The sequence below is a fragment of the Vipera berus genome (assembly GCF_964194415.1).
Source record: "Vipera berus genome assembly, chromosome: 1".
NCBI lineage: Eukaryota > Metazoa > Chordata > Lepidosauria > Squamata > Viperidae > Vipera > Vipera berus.
Window position 1 is genome coordinate 165,301,315 of NC_138202.1, and position 15,264 is coordinate 165,316,578.

The 15,264-nt window shown below is 42.7% G+C and overlaps 1 protein-coding gene across 2 annotated transcripts in view; it reads right to left on the reverse strand.

Moving 5' to 3' along the window:
- Positions 1 to 2,074, reverse strand: part of FRZB (frizzled related protein) — a 35,629-nt gene extending 33,555 nt beyond the window's left edge. For both annotated transcript variants that reach the window (XM_081315002.1, XM_081315001.1), the window contains exon 1: positions 1,285 to 2,074. In XM_081315002.1, the coding sequence (XP_081171128.1) occupies positions 1,285 to 1,795 (511 nt within the window). In that variant the 5' untranslated portion in view covers positions 1,796 to 2,074. The remainder of the gene's footprint in view (positions 1 to 1,284) is intronic.
- Between the last annotated feature and the right edge of the window lie 13,190 nt (positions 2,075 to 15,264).

Genomic DNA, 15,264 nt, shown 5'->3' on the forward strand with positions numbered 1-15,264 from the left:
GCTATGAAAATTTTGCAATAACTTAGATGGAGAACAGAATATGAGGCACTAGGGAAGGTTACGGGCATCTCAGGAGGCTGAGGCTGGAGGAGCTATGATTGTGGAATAGAAAGGAAATAAGGGAGTCAGAAGACCTGGTTTGCTGGAATTGTGGTTTACCAACATAAAAGCAAAGCAAATTATCACGGTTACACACTGGAAATGGAGATACACCCATAAACTTAGAACAAGAAAAATTAAAGGCACTTCATTGCTTTAATTGCTGCTGGAGACCAACCCTCATTAGCCCCAGGCAGTAACAACTGGAAACCACAGATTCCACAATCTCTGTTGAGATGTGTCAGGCATGATAGATAAGGATTTGAAAAGTTGATTAATCATTTCACAGTTCTTACGATTAAGTTCATTTCCAAACTAGAGATTTACAGAGTAAATCAGCATCATTGTGGCTACACACAAAGGTACAAGGATAGATGATTACAAATGACTATAGAGATTGGCCTACTTTTACACAGGTCAAAGAGTTCGATGGGAAAGGCTGGGAACACAAGCGATTGCCATAACAATAGATTGCTGCTTATAGGTTGTGGGCAAATATAGACAAATAAGGCCTGGAAATTTGAAAGGATAGGGAAGGTTTAACTTGCAAATAAGGAAAAGATGGGCAATTGGAGAAAGAAGACAAGGATCCACTGACAGTGAATGAGTGAGGTTAGATTGGAAAGGGCCAGCAGATTTGAGACAATAGTTGTTTAGTTGAGGAGATCTCCTACAGGCAATGGTTCTCTTAGGGCAGGGGTAGGCAACCTCCGCTCTTTTATGACTCATGGACTTCAACTCCCAGAATTCCTGAGCCAGATATGCTGGCTCAGGAATTCTGGGAGTTGAAGTCCATGAGTCATAAAAGAGCCGAGGTTGCCTACCCCTGTCTTAGGGAGAAGGAACTCTTGAGCAAATTTGTCCACATTTATTTTCCCCTTCTCTCGCATGGTACACACTCCCTCCTCCTCTTAACAGAGTGTTTCTGGATTCCCCACCTCCCCATCCCAATTTCATTTCTCCAAGGGGCCTCTAGACAAGGTGGTGGCGGCGGCGGAGGAAAATGTGCGATTCTGAACTCGGAAGTCTCCAAAGGATCCAGAAAACACCTGACGGCACAAATTACTAGCCAGGCTTTATAGGGAGGTGGTGGAAGAGAAATGCGTCAGGAGGGCAAGGCCAGGGTTGGGATCCCAGCTTAGCGTTAAAGCGGCTGGGCGGGAAGGAAAGCGAAGGCGAACTCACCGGATCCTTCGGCAGTGACGATCGCCTCGGGGGAAATGCAAACCCCTCGGTCGTAAACAGGCAGCTCGTCGCAAGCCAGGCTGTCCGGCCAGGCGTGGCCGTACTTGAGGAGGACCGGTTCGCAGCCGGTGCGGGCCCTCTGGCAGACGGACTTGCAAGGTTTGATGGGCTCGTGCTGGAAGTCGAGGGTGCAGATGGGCGCGTACATGGCGCAGAGGAAGAAGAGCAGGTCCGGGCTGCAGTGGATGCCCAGCAAGCCTTCGAACTGCTCCATGGCCAGGATGGCGTTGGCTTGCGTGCTGTGGTGCAGGTGGTTGGGCATCTTGGTCATATTCCAAGGCAGAGACTTGCAGAGAGGGATGCGCACCGGCTCGCACGCCGCGCCCCGCGCCCCAGGCGCCCAGGAAGCCAACAACCCGGCCAGGGCAAGCAACACAACGAGCGGAGGCGGCGGCGGCAGCAGCGGCGGCGGCATCATCTTCCCGGAGCCGCGGCCGCAACCCAGCGACATCCTCTATCTACCCTTTGGCGAAGCCCGCTTTCTTCCCGGCGGAGGTGGTGTGTGTGTGTGTGGGGAGGGGGGGGAACCGCTCGGGGACCCCTCTCCGGGCGACTCCTTACAAACAGCCTGGCCGCACGCAGCTTGCGGTGCCGAAAGCTGGCCCGGGGAGTCTCTTCCCACCTTTTCCCGCACAGCCCGGGAGGGAAACGAGGTCGGTTCCCTCCCTCCCCTCCGCCGCTCCCGAGCTTTGGGAAGGCGGCTTCTTTGCCTCTTCAGAGAGAGAGAGAGAGAGAGGGCAGAGCTCCGCAGCAGGCTAGAGAGGCAAGAGGGCGAAGAAGTTGTGCGGGTGCGGGAGAGGCGCGCGAGGTCGAGGAAAGAAGTTTGGCTGAGGGAGAAGGCGGTGTGTGTGTGTGTGGGGGGGGGGGGGTTGTGTGAGGGACCTATCGCGCCGCTCGGCGAGCTCCGCTCCTTCCAGCCCGGCTTCGCTGATGTGGGACTGGGTCGCGCCTGCTGCTTTTTCACTCCCTTCCCACCTCTCCCGGCCGGAGAGCCCCACCTCCCTTCTCCCGCCGCACCCCCCCCTCCTCCTCCTCACTTTTTCCTAGGAGAGAGAGAGAGATGACCTGAGGCTGCCTCCCTCTTCCCTCCCGGGCAGACGCCCCCCCCCGCCCCTTTCTGTTTATCCATCTGGAAAACGGCCGCCTCTTTCGCTCGCTTTGCGCCGTGTTTTGTTTCGTTTCGGGGTGGGTGGTGGGTGGGGTGTGTGTGGAAAGCTTCTGGTTCTGCCCGAAAACGAGCCCTGGCGACAGTCCCCATAATAAGCTCGCTTCAGACTGAGATTCGTTCTCCCCCCCCCCGACCCTAAATTGGCAACTTGGCTGAGGAAGCACCTTAATCCTCCCGCTCCCCTCTCTCTCTCTCTCTCTCTCTCTCTCTCTCTCTCTCTCTCTCACACACACACACACACACACACACACACACACACACCAGGCTTAAATTCCTCAGCGAGTTAACGGGGGGAAACTCGCCGTTCTTTTTCCTTTCGACTTAAGCAGGGGTAGGCAACCTCGGCTCTTTTATGACTCATGGACTTCAATTCCCAGAATTCCTGAGCCAGCTTGGCTGGCTCAGGAATTCTGGGAGTTGAAGTCCATGAGTCATAAAAGAGCCGAGGTTGCCTACCCCTGGACTTAAGTATTTCTTCCCCCCCCCTTTTTTTTCTTTTTACAACTTTCTCCTTTCTCCTTCTCCCTTCCCCCCTCTCCCCCCCGACAATAGAAATGCCTCGTAAGAGCTTGCCTTAAAAGTCCCCCAAACAAATCTACTCTCGTTTGTCTTTTAAAGACCCTTTTCATTTGTCCTAGTTTCCCCCCACACACACACACATACACCCCTACACACACACACACACACACACACCCTCATCTTTGGGAAAACTTTCACTTAGCGGCCAAAGGCAGCTCTTCCCACATGGATCCAGATGCTTTTGATCTTCAGGAACAAATAGAAAGCAGACCGTTTTCCATCGTCCCCTCTCTCTCACCCTTGGACAACCCCCCCCTTAATTTCCCACTGGTCTCAGGGCAGAAAATGAAGCCACTGGCCAATGCACACACCCTCCCACCAAACAGAAGGTGAAAACCAACCAAGGAGGGCAGCAGAACTCCCCACCAGATGCAGCCTAACAGGAAATCACCTTTGCTCCCCATCCTTCAAATATGCTTTTGTTTTCACCCTCTCCTTTACACTCGGTCAAGAGAGATGGAAATGGAAAGGAAGCTTGCCTTCTCCATCTCTCCCAGGGCATTCCCGCGCCCTCATTTGGCTAGAAGGAAGAGTTACAAAGAATTGTGAGGGAGGGTCAGCCCTACATTGGTCCCAGTACTGAATAACGGCTTAAGGTGGTTCTCCATATGACTGTGCTACAAAAACTGTAAGTTGTACTCAGCCCTCTTGAATTTCCAGTGGCATTTTTATAACTTTACAACGGGAGAAATTATGCAATCATCCCCCTGATTGCTTTAAGATTATTTTATGGCCTGCTCTTGTGGCTATACGGTTAGTTCGTGGTTAAAGATTTGCAGGCAAGTGCCGCACTTGCATCCCTGCATGCCCCAAAGCACCAGTTTGAATCCAAAGGGCTGCACTGTCCTAAAAGATAAATCTTCCAAGTTCAACTTGATTTCGTGGACATATCCAGGTTGTTTTCTTGGCAACAATAAAGTGGGTTCCCACTGAGTTCATCTGGAGTGTTTTTCAGATTTCACAGTTTGTAGTTTCGTGGTGCCTCCTATCCAAATAACAATCAGACACTGCTTGGGTTTTTCAAGATCAGCCAAGGTTAGCCAATTGCTACTAGGTAGGGGGGCTTTAACATGGAACTGTCATTTAAATTACTCATGATAGTCAATAGAGCATTGAGTCAATAGATATTGGGTTATGTCGGGGAATATAATCTCATTTCCCTTGGAGGGCATATGAAATCAGTGTTGGGTCATATTCATGTTTTCTAGCAAATTTGGGCTGTCTGTGGTTATTCATTATAGGCAGTTATTGGCCAAACATTGGCAGATGCCAATGTTTTATATCAAGCAATGGCTAGGTAGTACCTCAGGGGTGTCAAACTCGCAACGTCACGACATATCATGACTTTTTTTTTGCCATCGCCGGCAATGGGGTGGGTGCGGTTTTGCTGTGATGCATCTGGCCTGTGGACTGGCAGTTTGACACCCCTGTACTACCTGCTAGATTCAAGTTGCATTTGGGATTTAATAATTTGCAAAATGCAAAAGGAACAAGGAGAAGGTTTGCAAGTTCATCAGACATTTGCTCATGGATATCATTATAAAATAACATGGCAAAGCAGATGGGTTTATTCATGGTTTTGTAATATTGGAAAAATATAATAAGGTTTCTTAAATGATCATTTAGTGGGTTGATTCATTTAACATGTAACTTGATATCATGAGCTGCCAATGATGATGTGGGTGCTGTTTTTTTGTTTTGTTTTTAAACATAGCTTGAGATTCCAGGATGGCTTTGATTTTAGTTTATTTTTTAATCAGTTGCTGTTGACAGAGCTCCTCTTCTTTGCATTATAAATATTGTGGGGTAATTTTTCACAGAATTCTCATAAGACTTAAAAATGGGATAGCCCTTTGGGTATAGCGGAGGCCTTTATGAGGGAGACATATACTTACAAGAGTAATAAAATCAAACAATATATTGGAAAATACAAAACAATACTATATACTGACACAATAAAACAGTCCAGCTTTGATAACTCCTTGATAAATCCCCTGGGGGGAAAAAAGAAGTTTTTGAAACTTTCTAAAACTTGCACAATTCTCCAAGGAGTCCAGAGCAGGTTGGTTTTCAGTTAAACCAAAGATACAAATGAAATAATTGAAATTTCATAAGTATATATTCATGATAGTCTGGCAGGAAAATTTAAAATGGCATCATGTGTAATTTGTTACAGGTGCAACCTTTTTGTAATGTAACTTAAGACAGTCACAAAAAGCCTCCAAGGCCAAGAAGAAGGTCAAGTTGGAAATGATATGCAGCTGTTGTCAGCCTCTTATTTCAATGCTACTTTTTTTTAAAGGTACAGCAAAAAACTGACATTTGTTCCCTTGCATAGTGTTTTCCTATAGTTACTGTTTTCTGTACTGTGTATTGCTGTATTGTAATGCTTGGAACAATTCTATGTTTGAATCCAATGGAGGATATAATAAATGAAGACTTTGTATGAGGGGCCAAGAACAACATTTCTGGAAGATTTTTTGTTTCTATTAACAAAATTTTAAAAAATATTTGAACCGGTGTCTGTGTGCGCTGGAATAAAACTCAAAATGAAATAAACTGGTAATCAAAACCCCACCAGGATAGCTAACCATCTGAATTAACTACATTTGTTAAAATATACTATTTCATTTTTTTATTTGTATTTCCTTGGAACTTCTGCAAAAGAAATATCATAACAAAGGTTTCCTTGAACATTGTCTAGGCGGGTCAGTGGTTGATCAGATAGCTTTCACAGTGATATAGTAAATGAATCCTAACATCTTTATGTTACTTATTGCCATTGTATACTCAATTACTAAAGAAGACAATACACTGAGTTCAAAAAGGTGGTCTTGTGAATAGGTTTAAGTTATAGGAAGTTTAAACTTCCTGAACAGATGGACAACTGCACCAGTTATCTAGAGGAGCAATGGCCTGTGGCTTTTGACCAGAAGAGACCTGATCAGGATTCCCTCATTCTGAATCTTCTGTGTTAAGTAGAATCTTAATTTAAATGACTTCCAAGATTCCCGTTTAACCTATAAGGTTCACAGATTGCTTTAAGTTACAATTGGCCAACTTCATGTACCATACCACAAGATAATGCTTTATTTATAAGCCACAATGACTGAGTTTACATAATATAGTGAATAGTGAATAACCAAATTATGACATGCAAGGTGAGACCCTGTAATGGGCAATAGGAATAAACTTGTGGAACCCTGAGTTGAAAGTCCTTTAACTGGGTCATCTACAAAGCCCCATCAATTATTGCAGAGATAAAATAACATCAACGCATTAAGGAAGTCTCTTTCTGCCGAGCAGATGATCCCATTGCAATGAGGGGAAGAATGTAGTATGATCCCTCACAGTTCTGTAGGCTACATTTGGGGGAAAGCCCAAGACTGCATGGATTCTTGAATCATTGATTGCTTTCATTCATAATATAAAATCACACAGTTGAGGACACAAACTTATTAATGTGGGAGCTACAATTACAGTTGCTCCGATATTCTAAAGAATGCAATGTCAGGAATTGTAGGGATCACCAGTCTGCAAGTTATAACGATTAGGTATCATTTATAACTATCAGTTTCCAAACTCTGCCCATTGCCTGCCTTTCATCCTACACCTCACCTTATCAAGCTTCCTCTCCAAGACAACCTTTGCCTAATAGGATGTGTACTGACTTATTTCTTCATTTCAAAGTCCATGACTCAGCTGGAAATTGTTTAGCAAGGAAGTTAATTCAGTTCTTGCATCTTTCATATTTATTAATCATCCCACAGGGGCATCTGCCTTTCTCTAGACTTTAAGGGTGTTTATGACTAACTTTAAAACCCCTGGACAATATCTGACTTGTCAGTAGGATGGTCGAGAAATAGGAAATAACATGGAAAAGATGAAAGGAGAAGGGTATAAATTTGGGGGAAGGCAGCTGTTTTGCACCTACCAGTCTCCAGATTCATCTTCAGATACAGGCAGTCCTCAACATATGAGCACAACTGAGCCCAGAATTTTTGTTGCCAAGTGAGAAATTTGTTAAATGAGTTTTGCCCCATTTTACGACTTTTCTTGCCACATTTGTTAAATGAATGACTGCAGTTGTTAAATTACTAACACTGTTAAGTGGATCTGGCTTCCCCGTTGACTTTGCTTGTCAGAAGGTCGCAAAAGGTGATCACATGACACTCCCCCCCCACACTGCAACTGTCACAAATACGAACCAGTTGTCAAACATCTGAATGTAAATCACATGACCATGGGGATGCTGCAACGGTCATAAGTGTGAAAAATGGTCATAAGTCACTTTTTTCCAGTGCTGTTATAACTTTGAACGGTCACCAAATGATCTGTGTTGTAAGTCAAGTGAAGGAATATGAGGCCTACCAAGCAGGAAAATGTTGGCTACACTATCCTTACCTCCCAAACTGTTCCCTTTACGGGGCAGCCTAGAAGAAGGCTCACTTTCTGCTGCTTTTATGGGCATAAAAGGGTTAAAGCTGAAATAACCACTCACTCCCTTTGAGGCTATCTATGCTAATGATACACAGCCACTGTTACTGTTTCCAGGTGGCCCTGGCAAGTACTGTTTCCTTGTGGATAGGTAGATAAGGTAAATGGTTGCCTATTGTTCATGTCTCTCTCTCTCCCTATTTTATGAGTGCCTCTTAATCCAATTTTTACCAGTTGTGCTTTTTATGCTTGTTGAAATGAAATAGCAAGCTATATTTTTGCTACTGAACGGAGGGTCAGGTGTGTTTGCTCTGATCTGGATATACAGTAGTGCTTAAAACTTTATGAACCTTTTGAATGTTCAATACTTCTGCACAAATGTGATCTAAAACATTATCTGTTCTATACGCAAGTCCTTAAAACCAGATCAGGAGAACCCAATTAACCAAACAAGTCAAAAATATTATCGCCGTTCATTTATTTATTGAGAAAAAATGATCTAAATGTGTTCTGTAGGGATTGACTAGTAACATGCTGGATGCAAATTACCTACAGTAATTTTCAAGCAAACTGGAGGGAGGCAAAATTAAACTTTGAGCATTCCAATAAAATAATCCAAGGTATTTCCAAGGGCTTGGTCAAGCATATAGCTGAACCACCATCCAGAGCTCACAAACTGTAGACTATGCCAGGGGTAGGCAACCTCGGCTCTTTTATGACTCATGGACTTCAGCTCCCAGAATTCCTGAGTCAGCTGACTCAGGAATTCTGGGAGTTGAAGTCCATGAGTCATAAAAGAGCCGAGGTTGCCTACCCCTGGACTATGCATTTGGGCTTAATTAGGAAGTACTACATGCAAAACTATATCTCTCAGAAATTCTGGAGAAGTCACATCCAAAAGCAGTTCTAGTCAGGTTAGTTTGGATGAAAAAATGATAGGTTAGTTAAGTATGGAATAATACTAAGGTTGAACTGTAAGTTGTTTCAAGATTGTGTTTCAGGAAAGATCTGGGATGAGCTGAGCAATCACATGCATACTCAGGAATTAGCAATATTAATTTAATGCTCAGAAAACTCATGAATCTGAAATTATCAATGAGTGAAAGTTTAATAGAACCTGTGTTAGGGCATCAACCTATGCAGCAGAGGTAAGGCCACCCCAGTGCCAGATATAGGCATAAGCTGAACAAGCTACAGTTTAGAACCTCACAAAATATCAGAATAACAATTTTCTGCTTTTGCAAATGAGTTCATTATTATATTAATAGTTACCTCATTACTTATTTTATTTTAATTTAATTTAATAATTTAATTTGTATACCGCCCTTCTACCGCCCTTCTCCTTCAGGGCGGTGAACAGGGCAATACACAATAAAAATAGAATACAAAAATTAAAAAGCCATTAAACATTATGCCCATAAAATTAATACATATTAAAATTAAAACTATTTATAAAAACCCAACCCCATCCCGTCAGACCAGGCCAGCTTGTTCGAAAAAGAAAGTTTTGAGATCGCGCCGGAAGGAGCGAAGGTCGGGGGCCATCCGGAGCTCAACCGGTAAGCGGTTCCAGAGGTCTGGCGCGCCCACAGAGAACGCTCTCCCCCTGGGGGTCACCAATCAGCATTCTTTGATCGGCGGCACCCTGAGGAGGCCCTCTCTGTGGGAGCGCACTGGACGGAGGGAAGTTGACGCCGGCCGCAGGTGTTGCCGTAGGTAATCCGGACCCATGCCATGAAGGGCTTTGTAAGTCATCACTAACACCTTGAACCTCACCCGGAGAGCAACCGGTAGCCAATGCAGCTCGCGGAGTAAAGGTGTAAAGGTTTTGTCAGTGTTTGTAGATATGTTAACATATCTTAAAATTCTTTTAAGATTATATTTAAGTATTGTTTCCAGGATGCACTATATTACAGTCTATGAAAGAGATCAATAATATGTAATCAGTAAATACATTCATTTGAAAAAAATGTTTTTTTCACTTTAAATACCTAGATTTTAAATAATTAAAAGACATATATGTTTTCAATATTTTTGTGGTACCCCAAGATCCTGTTTGGTATGCATCTTGGTGAGACTTGCTGGTTATACTTTTTAACAAGGGGCCTCCAAGCTTTATTTAGTTTAGGGCCTCGCTAAGTCTAAATCTGGCACTGTGTAAACTAGAAAACACTAAAGAGATAATAGAAGAAATCAAAATCATAATAAAATTTGTCTCAAGAATGTAGTTGCCAGACTGGAGGCACACTGCATGATAATGATAACATTGTTATTACATCAAAGAATTCTCTAAAAAAATAAAATGGAAGAACATAATCTAACACTACAGTAATAAAGAAGAAGATATTAAAAGGGAATGCACACTTTACAGAGTTAAAACAATAGAAAACGATAATGAGATCAAACTTTCTAAAAGAAAAGTCAATCTTGCACAGATTGGGGGGAAAAAGGTGCAGACAAATAAACTGCTTTTACGTTAGATGCTTCCTTGAAAGTGGACATAATCCTGAAATTGAAAACCTTATTTTTTTTCTGAATAGTGGTGCATTAAATCAAGATATCTGTAACTAAGTGTGCTTATAAGTCTGATGGATTTTATGAAAGAAAACTTAGCAAATGGAATGTTCGTATAGGTGTGTGTGGAAAATACAGTGCTAAACTGAAATGACTGATGAATCATAATGAAAACAGGAATCCTTTAAGAATCGTATAATGCGCCTTAATTGGATGCAATTGAAAACCATAATGAAAGCAAGAATCTTGCTTAATGTACCTGAATGAGATGTAAACTACATAAGTCAATATAATAATAGAATGCCGTTGTAAAATTGACCCTGTTTTGCACTGTTACAAAATACCACAAAGTAATGTTAATGGCAAAGCACAGTGAAGCTAATTGGTAGGAACTTATTCAACCTGAGTAGGAAATAAAGGATAAGGACAATTGAATTCTCCTTGCAAGAAACAAAGAGAATCAAAATATGGATGCTATTTAAAGGAAAAAGAAAAGATTTGGGTGAGGAACGTGAAATTTACTCAAGCTCAAAATCTAAGAGAGAACTTTTACAAAATGTTTTATAGATGGCATTTAGATCCTAAAAAGCTTGCAAGTATGTATCCGAATTATCAGCCTAAATGTTGGAGGTGTGGTGATGAAGATGCAACATATTTTCACATATGGTGGACATGTAAGAAGGTTAAGGCTTTTTGGATAAAAGTCTGGTGGAATATGCAGAAGATTTTTAAACAGAGGATAAAGTTTTGTCCGCAACTTTTTTTGTTGGGAATAATTGCAGACGCTACAGTTGTGGACACCAAGTTAATGTTGAACTTAATCACGGCGGCAAGACTTTTGATAGGCCAATATTGGAAGAAAGAGGAACTGCCGACTACAGAAGAGTGGACTTTAAAGGTTTCAGACCTGGCAGAGATGGCGAAGATTTCGGCCTATTTGAAAGATCATTCGCAAGAACGCTATATTATGGAATGGACAAAATGGATTGAGTTTATCCAGAACAAGTATAGGGTTAAGAAGTTTTATGTAGCATTTGAATAAGTCTTCTTTCGTTTCTTTTTTCTTTTCTTATCTTAGTTTCTTTTTATATATATTCAATATTATTAAGGCTTGTTTTATCCTCTATAAGCTAGAGAGTGATGGATTTTAGAGTTTATAGTTGTTAGTATATGATTGTTTATGATTGCTTTTTATATATATACCTTGTATTTAGCTCTGGGAAGTCGGGGGGGGGGGGGGAGGGGGGAGGGGGGAGGTAGGGGGGGGAGGAGGGAGGGGGAAGGGGGGATTCTTAAAGGAAAATTGTATTTTAAAACTTTTCAATAAAAAAAAAAAAGAAATACTGGCCGTCTTCAAGTTGCCACCATTCATTTAGCGACCGTTTGAAGTTACAACAGAACTAGAAAAATGAACTTCCAAACTGGTCCTATTGCAGCATGGTTACAATTCGGGTAGTTGGCAACCGGCTCACATTTATGACCATCACAGCGTACTGCGGTCACGTTCTCTTGCCCTGTGTGAACTGCCTCCACTTCCCCTACCTGCTGGATCTTCCCCCCTTCTCTGTCCTTTTGGACCCTCTGGACAGCAGGGCTGGGATGAAAGGGGCCACTGTATTCTGCTGACATTACTTGTCACCACCCCGGCTGACCTTCAACTTCTTCACCTTGCTGTGCCTCACATCTACGTACCTTCTGCTGGGCTGAGGAGTTCAGGCGAGTATGTTTGTACGACTCCTGGCTGCTGGTGGACTGAGATTGCTGAAGCAGGGCAGGCCCACTAGGAACCCAGCAGCTGGTGAGGTGGTGGCAAGCAGGCATGCGTGCAGTGGCGAGCCGAGGATGCTGAAGCAGGACAGGACTGCCAGGAGCTCAGTGGCCAGGGAGGCGGAGGCAAGGCCAGCCCTGACAGAGTCCATACTATGCCATGGAGCCTGAGGTAAAAACAAAACAAACAATGACACATAGGACAGTAGTGGTGGTGGTGGTGGGGTATAGTGGTAGAATACAGCAGCCTTTTCATCTCGGCCATGCTGTGCAGGGTGTCCAGAAGGGCAGAGATGTAAAGGGAGATAGGTGGGTGGAGACAATTGAAGAAGGGGGGGGTGTAATTTGTGCTGAGCAGAAGAGTGAAGTCCCACCACAGCTGAGACTGCCAGAACTGTGCTCACTAAGCAGTGCTGTCACATGATGTTTCGTTTAAAGCAGGGGTCTTCAAACTTGGCCCTTTTATGACTTGTGGACTTCAACACCCAGAATTCCTCAGCCAGGCACGCTGGCTGAGGAATTCTGGGAGTTGAAGTCCACAAGTCATAAAAAGGCCAAGTTTGAAGACCCCTGGTTTAAAGATTGCTTTGCTTAGAAAGAAATTTCCAGTTCCAGTTAGAATCATAGCCTCAAGACTACTTGAAGGAAACACTTTTCCTAGGCTTGACTGCAAAGCAGTAATTAGAACTGGATGACATCGCCAGGGCTCGCTGCCTTGGAAGAGTGAGGAAAATTCTCAGGGACTTCTCACACCCTGGTCCGTACCTCTTTACTCTCCTACCATCGGGTAGAAGATACAGGAGTATAGCCAGCCGCACCAACAGGCTGAAGAACAGCTTCTATCCATGGGCTGTCAGGCTCTTGAACGGGAAATAACTTTATGTGTGATTGACTTGTGAGGCCGGTGTGTTGTGCAATTAGCTCACATGGTGTAACAAGATGGAGGGTTTGTTGTCACTGTGAGTTGTGGGGGAGGGGGCACGAAGGGAGGCTCAGCCAATCTGAATGTATACATGGTTGTACTTTGACAATAAAGGTTCATTCATTCAAACATTTTTTGCCCCATGCCAATCAAGACAAGGGTGGGAAAAGCTACTTTTTAAAACCTTCTTTTTGGTAAACAGTGTGTTGCCTGGGTTAATGTTTAAAAAACAATAATAATTAATTTCTTTTATTCTATAGTCCATATAATAGCTTTACTTGATTTCCTCTTCTTCCAATAATATTCTCTTTTACCAACCTTAAATTAAAACTTTCTTTTCAAAACTTTCTTATCCTTTTAACCTACTTATCTGGAAAGCCATCTACTCACAAAAGGTGCAGATGAAACCCCACATGATTTACGGGCAAACCCAATATATCATATCTGAAGTTATTTAGGTGCCAAACCTATGCATATATCCCTCAAGGAAAAAAAAGGAATAAATTACATTGCAGAACCCAGTTAGGAATAATGCTGAATAGGAATAAAGTTGAATAGAAATGAAAGGCCACAAATAATTTATTTTAATGAGGAAGAAAATAACCCTTAGGTGAACTGCAGTGTTTAAATAACACAAATTTGGTTTTAAAAGTAACACCTGGATTTATCCGGGAAGTTCACAAAGGGAAGCAGCAAATAACAACACTGGACAGTCAGAAGGGGTTCCTGAAAAGGAATCTGAAATAGCATCAGGATTCAGAAAGTGCTACTCACATATAATCAAACTGAGGCCCAGGATTAGAATTAAGATCTCAAAAGATAGAAGGAATCCCACTTGAGGTAATGTGCTGCACAGCTAAAGCAAAGGATGTGCCTAATCCCATCTGGTAGAAAGACAAGGACTCCCAACAACTGGATACAAAAATGGAAGGCAACTGTATGGCAAGGGATCCTTGCTTAAAAGTAAGACATGGATTCGAATAGAAATTTCAAAGGACAAGGGTCGTAAGATTGTTAAGTGGGTTTTCAAAACAAAGCTTGAGGTTCCTGGGAATGTGCAACACCATAAAGCAGATTAGTAGCAAAGGGCAGTGCACAAACATATCATGGTGATTGTGATGTTTTTGTCACTAACATCTAAGTCAAACAATATAATTTCCAAGAATAAGCCAATTTGTTTTCTTACCTGGGAGGAAAATCACAAATAATTACAAAATCATTTGCTGTATTTTCAGACTCTGTCTAATGCAGTTAGTCCTGGTGGAGTGATAAAAATGAGCAGCTTTAATTCAGGACTCTGATCTTGCCGAATAACATAGTCCATTGTTTCATTATGACAAAGATTACTTGAGCTGCATGAGGATAACATGAGAAAAGGCTCAACCTTCTATGTATCTCATCTTTAATATTTACTCTAGAGTTTGCAATTAACTCAACTAAGCATCTCTAATCTTTTTTAAAAAGTGCATATATTTGCATCTAAATTGTTATTAAATGGTTGTTTGTTTGTAGTTTAACAGTTCTGTTTGCCAGCCTCTAAGGTATACTTAATTCATTGGTTTACCCTAGCCCCACAGCATGCAATTTCTATTAGTCTTGCAAAGTCAACATGATTTAAGGACAATGCCAGTGTGTGCTCTAACACCTCACATTTTCTAAAGAAGCTTTATCTTACCTTAATTATCAACAGCAAGACAGCAAAATCATTAATTCAATTTGAGCTTCCTCTCCTACATCAGCAAAAGCCATTTTTGTAAGTAGACAAAATGAGTCAAATATGGTATGAGATGGGTGCCTGTATATATTTAAGAAAACCAAGATCATGGCATCCGGCCCTCTCAATTCCTGGCAAATAGATGGGGAAGAAATGGAGGTAGTGACAGATTTTATTTTCCTGGGCTCCAAGATCACTGCAGATGGGGACTGTAGCCAAGAAATCAAAAGACGCTCCTGGGGAGGAAAGCCATAGCAAATCTAGACAGCACACTAAAAAGCAGAGACATCACCCTGTCAACAAAAGTGCGTATAGTCAAGGCTATGGTCTTCCCAGTTGCAATGTATGGCAGTGAAAGCTGGACCATAAGAAAGGCTGAGCGCCAAAGAATTGAGGCCTTTGAACTGTGGTGCTGGAGAAGACTCCTGCGAGTCCCTTGGACTGCAAGGCGATCAAACCGGTCAGTCCTAGAGGAGATCAACCCTGACTGCTCTTTAGAAGGCCAGATCCTGAAGCTAAAACTCAAATACTTTGGCCACCTAATGAGAAGGAAGGACTCACTGGAGAAGAGCCTAATGCTGGGAAAGATTGAGGGCAATAGAAGAAGGGGACGACAGAGAATGAGGTGGCTGGATGGAGTCACTGAAGCAGTAGGCATAAGCCTAAATGGACTCAAAGAAGATGGTAGAGGACAGGAAGGCCTGGAGGAACGTTGTCCATAGGGTCGCGATGGGTCGGACACGACTTCGCAACTAACAACAACAATATATTTAATTCATAAATATATTTATAAATTTGAATTTTTACACTTGCTTTATG